Here is an 18,861-nt window from a genome sequence, read left to right on the forward strand (position 1 = left end):
AGCTTCTCAAAATTATTTCCAGGGAGCTCATTGCTGCTGCTGAACTGCTTCCTCCTTGCTCTGTGTCTGTATTTCTTGATCCATATGGTATGTTTTCAAATCCCTTTTGTGCTACGTTTTTTTTTCATCAGTCTTCCCTTTTGAAAACTGGTCTTTGTTTTTCATATGTCAACATTAGAGGCACATGTTGTTTATTGTGTAAATCAGAGTTCCTCTGTGTGCATGTCAGAGTAGCTAGGCAAGTGATGCCTGGTGTCGTCTTGCAAGTTTGGTTAACAAGTGAAAGGGTGAGTGCAGAGGGGAGCTTGGCATGAAGAGTAGCTTGGAAGGACAGCAGGTCAGTTTGTATGAATATCAGTTGAGAAGAGGCTAAGCATGTTCTATGAGACTGACAGTAACATACTTAAGAAATGATTTTGTTCCTCTGGAAATAAATGAGGCTATCTGCAGTCAAGTGGAAACAAACCAGGACAATATGTTTCTTGAGGCAAATAAAATCTACTCATTAAGTAACATAGTAACTGTCTGTACAGTCTGAATTGGTTTTGTTTGTTTGGGCATGGCCTGCCCAAGGTAGCGTTTTAGCAGTGTCTCTGATGAGGAATGGAAGGTGTCCACATCCTCTTTTCTCAGGCCCATGTCAGCCTGCTTGTCCCCAGCTATGCAGCTGTGTTTCTTCCCGGTACTATGTGCCCTTTTCTGAAATTCTGCCAATCAGTTTTGAGGTGGGGGGGGGGGTGTGGAAATCCATGTAAAGCATAATTTCTTTCCTTTTTACATACATGTATGTATTATCTGTCTATTTCTGAGATGCTGAAAACAGACAGTAGTGAGGAGCTGTTTGTCAGAGCAGTGTTCTGTCCTATCCCAGGCGCAAGGAAAAGCATGGCTGCCAAGTTTTTGTTTGATGAGCAACTACCTTGCCTAAGGTTAACAAGTTTTCTTTTGCAAAAACTGTTTAATAGGTTACTCCAAATTTCTTTCTTACTTGTTCTTTTTCATTCCCCAAGTTGACATAAAAACAAGATTACGGTTGCCTCTAGTCTGGATTAGGGTAGTTTGATTTATAAGAGACTCTTTCATCAATGTACTTAATGTGTTAATTTCCACAGACATTTCTCATTAGGATTCAGAAGGAAACTTCCTCCCATCAGAAAATGGAGATTAAATTGTAAAACATAACAGTCCGGTTTAACTCTAGGGTTTTTTTTAATTGAAAAGCTTTTAACAAGAGTTTACCAATTTTTAAGTTTTATAACATTCATGATATCTTATAATTAGCTGGCTCCTTCAAATGCAAAATCACAAAATACCTAATTAGAGCTAGTTGACTACTGAATTCAAACATCCTATATATGTCTATAAAATAGTTTTGTTGGGAATGTCTGAATTTTGTATTCTACACTCATTTCCCTTTATTTGGCTTTTTTAAACATCCCATTACGCTCCCCAAATTGGACATGGGGATATTTTGCCTCACAATCGCAGAGTTCTGTTAGGAATCTAGTCTAGAGTGGGCATTGTATCTTTATAGAAAAGATGCAAAAAAAAAATTGTTCTGAGATGGAAGTAAAGCTGGAAGAGTAATCCTGGAAGCAGTGTGGGACGTTATTAAACAGTGAAGCAATAGACTAAAATGTCCCTGCTCGTTGCAGGGCGGTTGGACTAGATGACCTTTAAAGGTCCCTTTTAACCCAAACTATTCTATGATTCTAAAATTGTGACTGAGGTACCGCTGGGTAAATACACTTATTAAACAAAGTTTGCTTTCTGGATCAGTATGGGGACGTTTTGCAGAGCTGTTCCTCTGGAGTGTCTTTACGTATGCAAGCTTTATACCTGGGTTTGTAACTCTGCAGAGGTAGGACTGGCTAACGCATATTTTTTTTCATAATCAGTACCAATGTTTATGCAGTGTAAACTTTAAGCAGTTGCAGACCTATCCTATATCAATAGTGCATATGGAAAATGTTCATTATGAATAGATAAGAACAGTAAATTATGTGCAGGTATCTTCATTTAAGCCATACTTAGTGTTTTGAGCTCATCAATATTAAACAATTTTATGCGTTCTCACAGTTTTCCAGTGAAGTAGGCTATGTTTTGGTCTTAATGATTAGCAAATCACTAAAACCAGTTGTGGTGGTGTAAAATGGAAAATGAAAGCTAGACCTGCAAAGTTATTTCAGCTTAGGGTTTCTGTACATTTGTTTAAAACTTAGGTCGTGTATCCTTTGTGATCTGAGAGATGGGTAATGTGCACAATAACTTTTCTCCTATGATTTTTTTTTTTTTTTGAGCCACTTGATAATTAACGCTTCCAGAATGCAGATGTGACTCTGAAGTGTCTTGCTTAAACATTTATTTTTATAGTTACTAAGTCGTCATTCTCATCTGAGTATCGGCCTCTCATATTTTGACTGAATCTGTTGTATTAGCAGTGTCACAAAATGAATCATCTAATTTTCGGTAGATGACTTTAAAAGGTGAAATTGTAACTGTTGTCTATAGAGGGGGAGTGTAGTTTATTCATAATGAATAATAATAATTACCCTAGGTAGACCAAACTTGTGTGTTTCTCTGTGTAATTATTCAGATAGTATTGATGACACCTGACAAGCGGAAGAACTGTAATTTGAAAGCAATGTGTTTTCTAGATCACATAGATGAACGAACAGTTTGTAACGCTATCGCACCTGAAAAGGATGTGGATGGATTTCATGTTATGAATATTGGACGCCTGTGTCTTGATCAGCCTTCTATAATACCTGCCACTGCTGCTGCCGTGTGGGAAATTATAAAACGGACAGGTAAGAAACTGAACTGTCTTGAAACTCTTTTTATCTCTGAAGACGAACGAAAGATTAAGTCAGGTGTGAGTTAAAAGGTGCAGGTTATCTAAATGTATTGGGCTGATTGAAGAACAAACATTTAGAAGATTAATCTAAATAATAAGGAGGTGCCAAATAGATGAGATCTTTTGCCAGCAGCATAACTATTAATTAAGTCTAGACAGTAGTCCATGTAGAATACTTAGTGAAACACTTTGTTAACTTATTTTAGGCATTTTATAATGTTGCAAGGAACTTTCTGTGGTATTGCTGACTTCCTGATTATTTATCAAATAGAAGATTTGAATGCGTAAGTTCTTGTGGGGGAAGGGGAGGAAACAAGAACAAAATGGGGAACATTGCATTCATTATTAGATGGGGAAAAGAATGCATACGTGTTCAATAGTTGTCATTTTATAAGTATAATATACATGTTCTTATTGGTAGACATAAGAGCTTCCATTTCCCTTTGTGGTCAGAGAAGAGAAATTAAGTCCCTCCAAAGGGTGATTCAGGTAACCTGAATAAGTTGCCAGTTTTGATTCTCTTAAGGTGAAAGCTGAAAGTTGTTTTGTGGATTCATCCCTCAAGTTCAGCCTTGTGGATTTTCAAGTCATGTTGATGTCAGCAGTCCACAACAGCAAATAATTACATCTTGGGGATTGAGGAGAAGGGTTTAGGTATATCAAAACAGTGGAATACAATTTCTTTTTGATAGTGGGTTTTTTTTTTTCCTTTTTTTTTCTGTAAGGAATACAAACATTTGGAAAAAATGTTGTTGTAGCAGGAAGATCTAAGAATGTTGGAATGCCTATTTCAATGCTTTTACATACTGATGGAGAGCATGAAAGGCCTGGAGGTAAGTCCATGAATGTTGTTTTAATGTTTCCATTTGTGAAATCATTAATATAAAGCTGACTAGAGGATTCAGATAAAAAGAAAGCTCTTGTGTCTTGCTCAATATGTGCAGCCAGAGCAAGGAAATAAATTTGCTAATATATTTCCTGATGTATTCTCAGGGGAAACTTTCTGGACTTGACTTTTATCTGGTGTTATGTCAGCATTTTGTCCTCCATTTGAAACAGCTACTGCTTAAACATGGTTAGCACGGAAAGTTGAGGATAATACTTGATGGTGTGACCTTAAAGAGCCGCAGAGGTTCATGTGATGTTTATACAAAGTAATATAGCTGTATGCCGTATCCTCATCCTGATGTAATGTTAATTTCAAGTTTTTCATACATGTGCACGCACACACACGTAATGTATACACATGTACAAATATGCATATATATTTTTAAAACATGACATGATTCCTGTGTTGTGCTATGTTAGTTAGGTGGTGATTATGAAAATATCCAAATGACCAACAAAGTAACTTTTCAGTGTAAGCTCTACGATATTACCTGTTGGCCTGGGGGATTTTTCTGCAGTGCAGTTTATATCCCCCTGGAAATTGGGGGTTGTAATGGAAATATTTTTAAGTAATTCTAATTACAGAAGCATGCATATGCTGCTATAATTGTGCTGTAGAAAGAAAAACAAATATAATTTAAACAGAATACTGTCCTTTTGCAACTTCATTTTGATGTTAGAAACTGCCAAGGTGGTGTGCGCAAATGAGGTAAACATGAATGTTTAATCCCAGGCATATTTAATAGGAGTGGAGTGAAATCTGTTATTAATATAATAAAACACTTAAAGCTTCTTACTAATCATAGAGTTGGTTTTTCCATTCAGCCTCTGTGGGAAAGTTGCTATTTGAAACTTCTCTCAGTGTTTGAATTGTAATTACCATCAGCGCATAGTTCTGGTCTCATTCCTATTCCCATGAAATTTAGTAGCATTTTTACCATTTGCTGCAAATATCGGGTTATATATATTACTGGCACTGCAGTTTGGTGTTTGAAATAGGCTTTATACAACACGGAGTTATGTTTCATACTACTTGCATGTTTCTCAGCTGAAAATGAGGACACTTGGTGACCCATGATTCTTTCAGCAGCTTGTTACAAAACCCATAGTAGTTGCATGGATGTTTTTTTAGCTGTAACTAAATACTGTTTTGCAGCTTTCAGCTTTTGAGTTAGGTGGATCCGTGGCTCAGTTTTGTTCACTTGCATCTTGGGTTTGTAGTACTTATTTGACTGCCTGGTAGTATGACTTGTTTTGGTGGGCTAGTCCATGAGTTTGTTGGCCTACGAACGAAGTTTGTTGTGCTTCACGGTCATCCTCCTATGTTCTGATTCCATATTACACATTACTTCACTGGCACTCCTATTTACTGGCATTGCTGTTGATGCTGTGTATGTCAGGTATTCTATGTAGGGACAGAAAAACATGCGGATATTCCTTTACTGACAGTGACACTGGAATCTAGATGTACAAAGTTAACTCATTGACGGTATCTTTGCTTCTTCCAAAGAAATGGATTTATTTTTAAGGTAGTTTTTCTTGTTTCTAGCCTGCCAAGTGGTAATATACAGTATAAAGCAGCTGGCAATGAGAAAACAAAAGAACACTTGTACTTCTTTCACAATAAATTAACATTAAGTATGTATTTGTCATGTACATGGTGATAAAGACTTCTGCAGTTGGGGTAGTCTAGTATAGTTTTCATTTTTGACTCACAGATTGGGCTGTCCTTGAAGATGTGGTTGGTCTTCTGCAGTTAGCTTTCCTCTCTGCTTCTGCTGTGAGCAAAAAGAGGCCAGCCTGCTTGGCATGTGGAAGGGAAGGTGGGCTAGGCGGTGGTTTCAGCTTTACCTCAACGGCTATCAGAATTTCTGGATGTATTGTGACAGAGAAGAAACTGAAGGCAGTTGAGATAGACAGTGAAAGAGAATGCATAGAGCTAAAGTATAATGAGATCAAGGAAGTGGAGCTAAAAGAAAGATGGGAAATGTAAATATAACAAAAATAATAGCTTGAATGGAATAATCCTTTCCACCTGTTTTCTTAGCAGCTAGTAGCAGGGCAAAATTTGTGCCTTAGGATCAGACACATCTGTCGGGATACAAGATGAGGTAGCTTTAGCAAGTGTGTTAAGTTTCCAGGTGAAGTGTGTTTTGGAGTTGAAAATCTCTCGCAAGTCGGAGTTGCTAATTTTATTTTTTTCCCAAACAAAGGCAGGCTTTCTTCTTAAGTACGTGTTTAGAACAGTTTTAACCTGTTAATACAAATGAATTGGAAGCTTTTTTTATTCTTCTATGTTTTTTTTCATTCGGGAGGACGGGGACCAGACAAGACTTAGAGTTAAGTGCTGAAAAAGAACTTTCTCATGTTGTATCAGTCAGGACAGGGTTTTATTAGCAATTGGGCTGATTTGATTAAATAATTTTTATTGAGAAGTGATGCAAAGTGTGTGTGTGATACTATCATTTTTCTTTGTTTTTGTTGTAGGTTTTAGGGGTTTTTTTCAGATTATGAACAAAACTGAAGAGCTGGGGTATGTCTTCATCTGTAATGTTTTGTATGTAGAAATTGTAATGTCCTGCAGGTGGCAATATCTGATCAGATAGGAAAACTATCTGAACCCTTACAAAAACAAGTTGTGTTTTGTGTAGGCAGGTCAAGAGACTATCTCTACTTTATAAGCTAGTGAATTGACTCAGCAGTATCATGCAGAATCTTAAAATCTTAATTGCTGAGTATATATTCCTCCTCTTTCAGCATAAGTAGCAGTGTAAAAATAGTTGTTTATTTTCTGTTTTGGCATGATCACAAATAAGTGGAAAACCTACCCTTTCTGAGGTGTCTGTAAGCTTCTGGATTGCTATTCTGAAGGGCTTTTTTTTTTCCTTTTTTCCTTTTTTTTTTTTTTTTCCCCCTTCTTTCTTCTCCTTTCCTTTTTGGTAGTGAAAGAAATTACGTGGTTTTAGGAGCTGACTACAGACACGTTCCTCACTAAAATCCTGATGGGAAAATAGCACTGATTTTATTTCTCACAAGGTGTGAATATTTGTAACTTTCGATTTTATCCATGGGTTTTTCTCAGCCTCTCTGCTGAGTACAGGTTAAGAAGCCAAAAGAACTTCATTATGTATATAATTTTTGAAGTTATTATTGTGGTTTTGGGCAAGACATGCTTTTTCTTTTGCTTAAAATAGGTATCAGAAGACTCCGCTATTTTATTCAAGCCTGTCTTTCCAGAATCCTGTGATAAGTCTATTTGCCTTTCATGTGTGGAGGGTGACCCTTCAGAGAATCCCTAAGTTTTAGTGTGATTGATAGAGCATTAGCCAAGAAGAGGAAAGTGTGTCACATCAAAGAATAGGCATGGTTCTTCTGCAGGGAGAAAAGTGATTTGCTGTTAATATGTTTGGAGAATGAGGCCTCCAAAGAAGGAAATCTCTAACCATCTACACAGCCTGTATGCTGCTCACTCAAAAGAGTATATGTGTGGCCTACGTACAAATGGATCAGCAGCTGGAGACATGCTGCTTTAGACTGGCAAAATGAGGAGTATCAATGAGTAATACTTCGGTCCTGTTCCAATTGTTTTGTCTGTATGAGTTGTTATTTCATTATCCCAAAGGTATTCAAGGAAGAAAGCTGCAGGAATTTTGACATGCAGGCTTTATGTACTGGCTGGGATGTTTCTATCACAAGAAGGGTTACTGCGGGGATGTTTTTAAGACAATTACCTGTCTAAGCTCTTGATGCAGTTAAATGCACGGTAAGTTACAAAAAGTTGGTGAGAGACTTTAACTTCTGGCAATTCCCCTTCTGGAATTGCTTATGCACATCTGTACTTTTCTGTTCTCATTATCTCAAAATGTCTTCATCTCCTTCTCTTTGAGGAGGTGATATATGCTATAGAGATTGAAGGAGAAGAGGGATCAAAGATGAGGGGAAGGAGCAGAGAAGTCAGAGCACAGACAGCCTGAAGATGAGATGCTTGAGGAAGAGAGTTAATGAGATGAGAGACACAGATTAGATCAGTCAGACACATTCCAGAGGAAGCAGATGTGGTGGTAATGTCTAAGATGGCGAAAACTTTTAGTTTAATGATTAATCATGTGGCTTGGGAGTCTGCGATGAGTGGAAGGTGGAGATGGGGGATTGTAACACCTGAACACTGTGCAGTACGAATAGTTGACAGGGAGAGTGTTGGGAGGAGTCTCCTCTGATAGCTGTTAACCTTTGCTGTTTTCTTGGGCAGTCCTTGAGGGATCACGTCGCTTGCTGTTGGGTGCAGTATGACACTTCAGTCCCTATCCCCATGACAGTTTGTTCTGTGTGTAGTGGTGTCTCCTCGGTATCTCCATCAAACAGCAGAAGGTTTTTCATGTCTTACTAGGAGGGTTTATTTGTAGCTTCTTGCCAAGAAATGTGGATACATGCAGGAGCAGGCCCCAGATCTTTTGAGTTTACCCAAAAGGGTATGTGCTTATATTTGTGATAACTTCAAACGCTTCCTACTCTGGTGTGAAGTAAGGGTTCAGCTGTTTTTGTTTTATCAGGAGATACAAGAGATGGCAAGACACCTGCAAAAATCTGAGCACCTCTTTGTCCAGTCTTTTCCATTCCTGTCGCTGCATTTGGGCTACATCAAAGCGATGACTTAGAATGCTTTGAGTGTGTGGAAAAATATATGCAATGGATGTATTGATTCCTTAAGTGGTCATGGTGATAAGCCTTCACAGATCCATCCAATTGGAATTTTATAAATATTAATGCTGCTGTTGATTCTGTTCCACATGTATGTTCAAGAATGCCTCTCTTTGAAATCTTGTAGCGTTCCAGTCAAAAGAGGGATTTTGCTGTCTGACCCTTGCATGCAGTTATTGGTCTGCAGGGTTTCTAAGCTAAGACCCTTGGCCCGGGAGTGTCCTTGTAGTCGTAGCTACTAGACTCATTCCCTACGCAATCAGGCCCTACAAAGACAAGAGCCTCGCTTGTCATCTCCTGTTGTTGGCTGGATTATCAGCGGTGTTAATTCTTGAGAGAGGGAATATCAGTAAGAAATAGTGCCACTTCACTGAACTTGAATTACCAATTATTCCTTGAGCACTCAAAATCTGTCAAAAACGTGGGCCAAAGACTAAACTTTGACTCGAGGGAAATGCTGTTACAAAGTTATGTCACAGGTACAGGGAAGACTCTGGTCTTCCTTCCTGTTACACAACAAAACGTCTAAGGAAGGATCTAGAGACCTTCAGGACAGATGAATGACAAATGTGGTTGAGGACAGAGATCCAAATGTGGTGATCTTGTACTCGACGCTTTAGTTTGTGACAAACAGCTGAGTCTTATGGCACACTATACAAATTGTGCTTAATAAGGTGGACGCTGGATTCCATGCTGGGTTTGCTCTGTGTAATTCCACTAAACATAATGAAGCTGATGAAGGAATAAGTTAGTCCACAGTGTATAAATGAAATTATCCTGTGAGAATTTTTAAGAATAAATGTTTTTTATATGTGTGAACAGCAAGTGTTGTGAGCGTTCTACCTATGCTGAAATAAATGATGCATCCCAAGACAAATCTGGTGATCATCTGTACTGTTGTTAATGTACCAAAGTCATTTGCACCTGAAAGTAAATTCTATACAGGCATTTTATATGTGACAATTAATTGATAATCTCTTACATTTCAGGTGATGCTACTGTGACCATTACTCACAGATACACACCGAAAGAGCAGCTCAAGATCCATACGCAACTCGCTGACATTGTAATAGTAGCTGCAGGTAATACTAGTTGTTGTTAATATTCCAATCACAATGTTTAAAACCTAAAAAGTAGACTTTGGTGTCTGTGTTTGGTGGTACTGCTAGCTATTTCACGTTTCACCAAATAATTGGTGCTCATGCTTGCTGAGGGTGTTGCAGTTAGTAGGATTTCTTGTTTTAAGAAGGGCAAGTGATTTGGCTCTTTGTTCTTGCCCTTCACATTTGCAGACTCATAAACTGTTTCTCGTCACATGTGACACCTTTCCCTTAGGGAGACATTAGAGTGAACTCGAGATTGGGAACTAGTCAGTGCATAGTTTATACAGGTATAATTATGTAAATTAAAACATTCTCTGTGCAGTGCAAAAATTGTGAGTCATTTAAATTTTGACAGGAGGGTTTCTCTAAATCAGCTGGAGGCTGCATTCATAAAACAATGGTATCATTCCCTTGCTGTTAGAATTAAGGGCAACCTTGCCAAATTAACTGGTAGTTTTGGTAACAGATGTTATTAATGGCTGAAGTTTTGTGTTTTGTTTTGTTTTTTTTCTTTTACAGCTATCATGTAAAGAGGAAGATAATGGTAATTGCCTAGAGGAAGGGGTCTGAAAGATCAGCGTCTATATTCTTAAAGCAATGTAGAGTGAAATACTTGCAGTTTGTCTAGTCTAGAAAAAGCAACAAGCAGAACTCTGCTTCTGAGCAACGTCTGTTTTTTGTTTATGGGTACTATAAATAGAAATACAAATTAATTTGAAAATACCAAAACCAAATAATGCAACTTACTAAAAACCTTGGTGAAGTTCTGTGTCCCTTCATAGCTCAGGATATCCTCCTTCTCTCGTACCATTTTGGAGGACTACAAGAGGATTGTGTCTTTCCTCTTTTCTGCTCCCTTCCTCCCTCCTCATCATCCTAAAGACCAAAGTCTTGCTTGCTTATTTTCTAGATGAAGACAGATAAGTACCTGTCTAAAGCTCAACACTTCCTGTTTAAGTGAGATGTCCTTTGCTTCAGGGCTTAACTGCACTATCTCTTTCTCATGCCAGGTCAGGAACAAGAACCAGCTCAGTTGTCTCACATGTGATTACTCAACTGTGGGCCTGACCAGAATTCACGCACTGTGAATGAAAGATAATAATGTCTGTGCTAACTGGAAATAAACTAGTAACTTTTCATCCAAATTCACTGCTTCCAATTTAATCATCGCTTCTGATTTTTATGCTGAACATAGTTTGTCATCAGTTATGCTTGTAGTTAAACGGTTCAGTAGCAATTCAGCTGTTTGTTCTTCACATCACTTTCCTCATGTCATTTGTAACAAGAGCATGATACAACACTCATTACACAACATGACATATACTTGGAATGATGAAAAAACCTAGGGCGAGATTGTGCAAACAGTATGCAGCCCTGCCCCAGTGGATGCTTTGGGGAAGATTACACTTAAGAAAGGTGGAATCCCTCCAAGGTTCCTCTTGTTACTTGAGATCTGCGCACATTGTACCGTTGGGATTACGCGTTCTGTGGAAATGCGTGACCTGTTCAGTGAGTGTTGCAAAAAAGGTAACTTCTACCCTGCCAGGTAGAAACAGCTTCTGTCATAGGCCACTGTGCAAGATGTACAAATAGAAAAGAGCTTTTCGTGTGTGTCTGCATGTAAGAGCAAGATTCCTATTCTCGTTCTCCTCTTCCCTTGTAATACTTTCAGAAGAGCCATCTGCATTCTGGCTCCCAGTTTGGTGACTTGTTGCAGTGAGTTTGTTCATTCTGATGTGGTAGAGGAGTCTGAGGAGTTTTCTGTTCACTTGCATTCATGGCTTTTGTAATGCTTCAGGTGCTTCTGTTTTTACTCTTGAGTTTGAGAATACCCATCTTCATATGTTGTCTCTCCTTCACCCCCAGCCTTGGGACCCCAGTTTTCCTGCTTACTTTGATTGCGACTACCCATGCTGTTAATTCTTTCTCTCCATTTCCCTCCCAACTCCTTGCATCATAAGTTCCAACAACGCTGCTCTTGTCCAGCCTACCCCTCCCTAAAATCTGTCTCTCTGCTTCCAGGTGGAGCTTCCTAAACTCTTTCAGTAGCACACAGCTTTTGCATTTCTAGCTGAAGCATAATGTTTCCTCCTAAGCATGCCCAGCACTTCTTATGCCACTGCAGCCTTTCCTATCTTTGCCCGCTATCTCTGCCTGTACAGACATCCCGTGGAGTCTGTTCTTTTTGCCATCAGCCCAGACGCACAGTAGAAGAATAAGTGCAGCTTTACTTGTGGTGCTTGCATAGCCACCGCAGTACTTCCAGGGCGATGATGGAGGCAGTAGGCAGTCTTTGACTAGCCAACCTGCTGCTTCTGCTGTCTTGGCTTTCCAGTCTGCCTTGAGAGAGAAGACTCATCTGTCTGCTAGGTTTGGAGAAGGGGTCAAGAGGAGAAGGAACGGGGGTGCCAAATGCGAGATGAAATCCTTCTGGGACTGTTTGTGCCGTCCCTCGGGATGTGATCTGTGGTCCTCGTGTATAGGAATTGCTTTTTCTACAAAAACTACCAATGAAAGGTTTTCCCACATTCTTCAGTCAGTGCATTTTAGGAATAGCTGCTCTAATGCTTATCTCTTCCTACTTGGTATGTAAAGTAGGTTTAAGTAAATAGATCTGCTCATTTGGTTTGGGGGTTAGTTCATTTGTTGCTATTAAGTATTTGGCGTATTATCAAACCATTTTACAAAGGGTGTAACTGTGCAGCTTCCGTTAATATGCTTCCATCCCTATCACACATAGATCATTTACCCCCATAAGGCTGAGGCATTATCCAATTACCAGCCAGCTTGCAATTGATTGCGTAAGAGTGTGATGAAGTAGATGCAGCCAGATGTTATCAAATGGCATAGGAAAGAATTTGAGGTCTTGGCTTGCTCAACATTAGAAGCAGAGTTTCAAGCTTGTGTCCTATGGGGGAGTGAGAAATGGAGAGCAAAGAAGGTTCTTGTATTGCCTGTATCTAAATGACTAAGTGGCTGTGATCCAGCGCTTTAAATGAAGCCAAAGCCCTTGTATGCCAGTGCTTGCCTCCAATAAAACTACAGTCTCAAACCATATGGATTTGGTTTTTTTCCTGTTATTTCTTCTTTCCACTAGAGAGAAAGCTGCTTTGGTGGGGAGAGGGGAGCTTAGACTCCCCCTTTGGAGATACTCTGTTACTAGGATGAGCATTCTTCAGAGAACATGGAACTGACGGAATTGCTCAAGAAGCAAGGAGAACTGTGATTTTAAAGTTGGCGGTTGCATGGTAGGAGAGAAATTTAGGAGGTCATTTAAAGTGAATACAGAGAAAAGAAGTTCACCGCTGCAATTAAGGTGTGATAGGCTAATGCAGATGGTGCGTAAGGACTTGATACTCTTGGCTCTCCAATAGCATACAGTGAGTTTGGTCTCGGATACTGCTTTGCCTTAACACTGGAGAACACGCTTCATTTGTTGTGACTGTCCAGGCGTAAACTTTCAGATGTCCGGTCACACATGATGCTGCTGTTTGTAAAACAGTGCTAGCATATTTGTTCTAAGATAGCCTTTCCTGTAATGAAAACTGCTTTCTGCAAAGAGGGATCCTACTGAACAGCTGTTCTTGGAAGGGAGGTCTTTTCTGTGCGTTAAGTGGAACTGTTGGCATGCCATAGGAGTCTTACTTCTAGCTTCAGCACAATGGGGAAGCGAGATGAGATTGATCTCCTCAAAGTAAATGTGTGGTGGTACCTGCAATTTGAAATCCCATGCAGCAGTGATCTTTACAAAGTGGAAGACTTTTACTGTCCAGGACCACTGCCTTAGAAAATGCTGTTTTGCCACCCCCTTCGGTAGGACTCAGGTCACATTTTCTGTATAATTTAGTTGTCGTTTTTGTACTTAAGTGGTTTCAATATCTAAATAACTGTTTTGGTGTGTCTTGCTATGTATATAGATAGCTCAGCTGTGCTGACTGGAAACATATAGCCATTGACTCAGCTCTTCATCTGGAACTTGAAGTGACCTTTTAGGTTTTCTGGGTCCTGACTGTTGAACACCTTTGTGATGAATATCAAGGTGCTTTACATTTACATGTGCTGAAGAAATGGGGTGCATATGAAAAAGCTGAGGCGGCTTGTTTCAGCACTGTGTTTTAGCTGGAGTTTCTTAATGGCAAAGAAATCGTACCCCCAGACGCTACACAGATGTAGCCCGCGGAGAGATGATGAAGGTGTGTAGTGCTGAGGCCAGGCCCTCTTTGGTCAGGCGGGGAGTTCTCCCAGTTTTCTATAAGTAACAGGCCATGGTGTTTTGTAGAAGCTCCCCTGTGAAAGGTCAGTGTCATGCACTGGGGTTACTAGTAACACAGTTAAAATTGCTTATTAGTCGAGTGTGTTTCTTGAACCGAAACCAATCCCATTGCACAACTGTTGGTTTGTTTTTTGGTTGTTTTTTTGTTTTTTTTTTTTTCTCTTTTCTGTAGTAGTACTAGAAACTAACATAGAAAAGCCTCATCTCTCCCAGATTCATTCTCAGGCTGGCATCCTCCTCCCTTGAACAGATTTTGTTAAATGTGTTTGCCAAATGTCAACGGCTTCATTATCTATGGAGTACAAGAGACAGAGCAGTGTTTTCTGTGCATCGGTAACATTTGAATGTAGGAGGTCTTCCCGGTTCCCTTTTGCTATGTCTGTGTGGAAATGGTGGGAAAATAGGGCGAGAATGGTCTTTTGAAGGCCCATCTAGTCCACACTAGTGCACCAATAGTGGTATTTTGTACATACTAGTTCAATCTGCTTTTTCAAATCTCCAGTGATAGAGACCTCCTTATTCTCTCCTCAGGCTTCTTGCTTCAATGTTCCTCTGTTCTTGTGGTTAAAAAGTTCTGGAGAGTGCAGCAAGGGAAACAAACTTAAGTCTATTATTTTGTGTCACAGTGATCATGGACATGGAAAAAAGTGTAGTTGTTCTTCTTGTGCCAAAAGTTTTTAATATCCTTGAAGGCTGTCATGAGAACTAAAAGGTTAATTTTTTTGCAAAGTTTCCTCGTAATTCCCGTTGTTCTTGGTGTTTTATAGAGACGTGAAGAGACAGGTAAGAGAATTCTAGTACTCACAGGGAGAATATGGTATCCCAGCTGCTGTCATATGTTGAAGAGATTAGGGCTTCTACATGTGTCTTGCAGTAGCATGATTGTGTCTGTCTGTGTTAAGTTCATCTAATCCCAAATTCTTTTTTTTTAAAAACTACTGCCTAACCAGTTGTTTACTGTCTTGCCTTTGTGAAGGGTAATTATTTGTATGTGAATGGAGTGTCTTTCCTTCCTCCGTTGAAATGACCAATGATTTTTGATGCTTTGCTCCTTTTTTCCAGTGGTGCTTGAAATCTAAGCTGACCTGTTTAAAGTTCTTTCCAGCCTTCTGTCATCTGCACCCTGTACCACTACTAAATAATAAATGTTCTCTACCATTGCATTACTTACATTATAAACAAACATCTGGCCCTTTGGTACTCCTTCTGCACACACTTTCATTTTCATAAAGTACCACTGGAGCCTCTTACCTGGGTATGATTACCCAGCTGGTTTTCCCTCCAGTACATTTTTCTTGCTCGCTTAGGAGAAGATCAGGTGGAAAAAGTTCTACTTGAAAGGCAGTTGCTTCTCTCCTACAGATTGAGCTGACGCTGTTCATTATGGATAAATCTGAGCTGGCCACTTTATTTTTTTCTTGTTGTTTATTTGTTGCTTATACATGACAGGAGTCAAAAATAAGATGGTACTATAGATGAGATTTTCTCACCATGCTAGCATTGTTTTTTTATATCAGTGGTATTTCATGTAGTTCATGTTCATTATTTAAGTAACTGCTTGAAATGGCATGCAGCTAACAAGTAAAGTATACAGGAACTCAGAAGTCAAGAGTAACACAAATCCAATACAGATATTAAAAAAATGAAGATTAAAGGAAATGCTGTGGAGGTAACACACACGGCTTGCTTCAGCAGTTGACGACACTTCTGGATCAGCAGATCTCTGACAATACCAACGGTTTCTTGTGGCTTGCAGAACATCTTTATTGTCCAGCTTTTTTTCGGAAATGCCATGAAAAGGACTTGCTGCCACAAACCAGTGACTACTTCATTGAGATCATGTTGACTATGTTTGTGACCGCAGGTTTAGCTGGAAACATTTAGTCAAAATGACCAAATATCACCTTTTCTTCTCATAATTACAAACTGTGTGAAACTGAGGAATAATTGTTTTCTGTGTGTGATGTATCAAGAAAAATTGAAGTGAAAGAATTATCCTCCTTTTTGTGCATACGTACACGTGCATGCGCACCCCATGATATAATTTGATGATCTAAGACTACCTGGCCATGTTAATCGAATATATCTTGATGATTCCAGGTATCCCAAAGTTGATTACAACTGATATGGTCAAAGAAGGTGCAGCTGTGATTGATGTAGGCATCAACCATATCCATGATCCTCTTACAGGAAAGACCAAATTAGTTGGGGATGTGGACTTTGAAGGTCAGTGAAACACTCTTGATACGAACCTGTTGGATAAATATATTGAAGTTTGTGGGATTTATTTGTGATAAATACTTGGAATAGCCAGTGTCTCAAATGAGATGACAGTTGCAGGATTTTTTTCTAATTGATTTACTTAAAAAAAGAAAACAAACTATATGTTCGTATATCTGCTCTTAAGAAATGGTATGTTATTTAGGAGAGGAAGTGTTATTTTTAATTATACATACCAGCAACCTTTAAGAGATGCAGATGAGGTCTTATAGCAGTGTGGTGGCAGAAGGTGCTTGTCTCCAGGTTTCCTTAATCCTTTGTGAATCTGTGCAGTGTTTCAAGAGTAAGCCATAAAAATAGTTTCTGCTCTTTCACAAGTATAGGGTCTCCCACTGTTCATAGCAAATATTATTATACCACAGCTTCTCAAGGCTCCTTTTAGGCTCTCACTCTACACTTGTATGTGAAAATGCTAACTTCTGCTTTAGAAGTATCCTTTATGCTAAGGTTTAATGTGGGTTTATCTTAAGCTGTTGAAAATCTTGGTCCAGGCAAGCCTAACAGGTAAAAAATTGGTGTTACGTATTGATCTTTTTATGTTTAATGTGTTGCAGAGCAAGTTTCCAATGTAACTTGATTAAATATCTCTGCTCTGGAGGAGCTTCAGACTGGAATAGCAGGATTGTTGCAGTTGAAAATTAAAGCTTATTGGCAGAGTTGAGTGTGGGAAGCTTAGACAGCATTTACCCACATTATTAATGGTTCTCAACAGTTCCTTATTTTGATAAGTATGAAAATCACCCACAGGCCCACAGGTTTTTTTTTTTCACGGTTATTAACATCTTGGCTGGCATAATGTCTCAAAGCTTAATTATATTCAAAAAGTTTCTAGCCAGCTGTATGTATTTGTAATTACATCACTCCCTTAGTTCCTGCTTCTTTTACTCATCATACATGATACCAGTCTGTTAAAGTCAATGAAATTACCCGCACGAGTGTAGCTAAGCGATTGTCTCGGCATGCATTTGGAAATATATAACTTTCTGTGTACATAGAGCTCCAGTAGAAAAATAGTTTTAGAGTACAACTTGAAGTTTTTGTTTTGTTTTGTTATTCTGCTTGTACTGTCACAAGTAAAAGGTTATATTTTCTGTTTTCAGGACTGAAGTACAGAGAATTTTCACAGTTTTTTGTTTGCTTTAGCAGGTATGGGAGGAAAAAAGCTATAACTTTGAGAAACATGAAATTGTATCCTTTTTGTTTGTTTTTCTTTAAATGTGAGACCTTCTGAATATAATATAGGTGTAGATTCAATGGCAAGGCCATGATTCAGAGTTTCAGCAATGCAATGTATATGTCTCGTCATGTCTGCTGTGGGTTGTTCTCAGGATTTTACCTGGGGGGAGGGAAGATCCAAAAAAGAGGGAGGAACTTCAACTTGGATTATGCCACTGCAGTTGCAAGTAGCATTTCACTGTGCATTGCCAAAGGGAAATTGTTGTTGGTTCATTGGTATCGGTGAAAGTTTCACTAAACCTCTAACAACAAAAAAAACACATCCCAGTGTATACAGTTGTAAATACTAAAAAGTAAATCACCCTTGTCAAGTATTTGATTTGGCAGTTAGGAAATGGACCAACCTAGTATATTCATGTAGCAAATCATTTTATCCTTTTCTTCCATTTGATCACTTGACTGAATTAATATGTAAGCCTAAGTGAGAATTATTTTTTGCAGATTAAGGCCAGGTACGTGAATGGCTGGCATGACATACAGCACCTGTTTAACATCATGTAGCCCACCAATATCTGTTGTCTCATCATCTACTTCTTTAAGTTGAAAAATACAGCTGTGGAGAGAGCAGAGATTTAACTGGGCAATCAGAGGTTAAATTTTATTTATAAGAAACAGGTGGAAATGGCTTACTTCACCAGGTCATCTGGCTGAAAAATCTTCCGTATTAGAAATTAAGTTTATTAGATGGGTGAAAACTGTTTTGATTCAGTTGTCATACCCTAGCAATACTTGGATGCCATCCTCTAGTCTCTAGGGATTAGGTTGGACACTAAAATTTATTTTTATCTCTTTAATAACACAAGGATGCCATTTCAGTTTTGTGTTGGTTTTTTGGTTGGGTTTTTTGTTTTTTGGTGTTTTTTAATGTCGTTCATTATTAAATTCAGTGTAAGAAATACCTGGACAAAAAAATTCTTACCACAGGCCAAGATAATTTGATAGCTGCTCAAAAAATGAGTTTTGAAGTTTTGAAATCTGTTCTGAAATCTGCATTTGTTTGAGTCATGTCCACTTCTGCTGTAGGCAACAGACTTGCATGCAGTCACCTGCAGCCAGAGACCTTGCCCTTGACAGTGCTTCCCACAGTGGGCTGAGGACTGACCACTGGCATATGCTGGTGTACGTGTGTACACGCTCTCAAGGCAAGGAACACCTTTGGCTGTTCTTTAAACCCCAGTAGATGAGAGGAGGAGCAACAAGATTGTTTCGTTTACTTACAAAAATTTAATGGTATCAGACTTGTGCATATCGCTATTACAGCTGCTATAATGGTTGCCTTGGTAGTGATGGCATCGGGGTACCTGTGTGCTTGTCAGGCTTAACTGTTTATTTTGGGCAAAAATCCCAGGCTGCATTATAGAATGTCTTTAAACAGTATTTGTCATTTCCCCCATCCCCATATGTCCTCTTTATTTTGACACTCCAAACTGTGTCCACATCAAAAAAAGGGGGGTTTGTTTTGTTTTTTTTGTTTTGTTTTTTTTTGTTTTTTTTGTCCTGAGTAGTTTACTGTGCAGTTCCAAGGT

At 38.9% G+C, this 18,861-nt stretch overlaps 1 protein-coding gene across 17 annotated transcripts in view; it reads left to right on the forward strand.

The window, feature by feature from the left end:
- LOC115340186 (probable bifunctional methylenetetrahydrofolate dehydrogenase/cyclohydrolase 2) overlaps window positions 1–18,861 on the forward strand; it is a 62,064-nt gene that overhangs the window by 13,287 nt on the left and 29,916 nt on the right. For 11 of the 17 annotated variants that reach the window (XR_003922961.1, XR_003922980.1, XR_003922981.1 and 8 more), the window contains exons 4-7: window positions 2,658–2,810; window positions 3,583–3,690; window positions 9,433–9,525; window positions 15,920–16,045. Coding sequence is in view for 13 of the 17 variants with exons in the window: in XM_030011354.2 (XP_029867214.1) it covers window positions 2,658–2,810; window positions 3,583–3,690; window positions 9,433–9,525; window positions 15,920–16,045 (480 nt within the window). In the remaining 4 variants the exon portion in view is untranslated. Of the gene's footprint in view, window positions 1–2,657; window positions 2,811–3,582; window positions 3,691–9,432; window positions 9,526–12,643; window positions 12,743–15,919; window positions 16,046–17,245; window positions 18,566–18,861 lie in introns of those variants that run through there. The other 6 variants (XM_041126599.1, XM_030011411.2, XM_041126575.1 and 3 more) reach the window with 4 other exon arrangements.

Source organism: Aquila chrysaetos, chromosome 1 (genome assembly GCF_900496995.4).
Source record: "Aquila chrysaetos chrysaetos chromosome 1, bAquChr1.4, whole genome shotgun sequence".
Lineage (NCBI taxonomy): Eukaryota > Metazoa > Chordata > Aves > Accipitriformes > Accipitridae > Aquila > Aquila chrysaetos.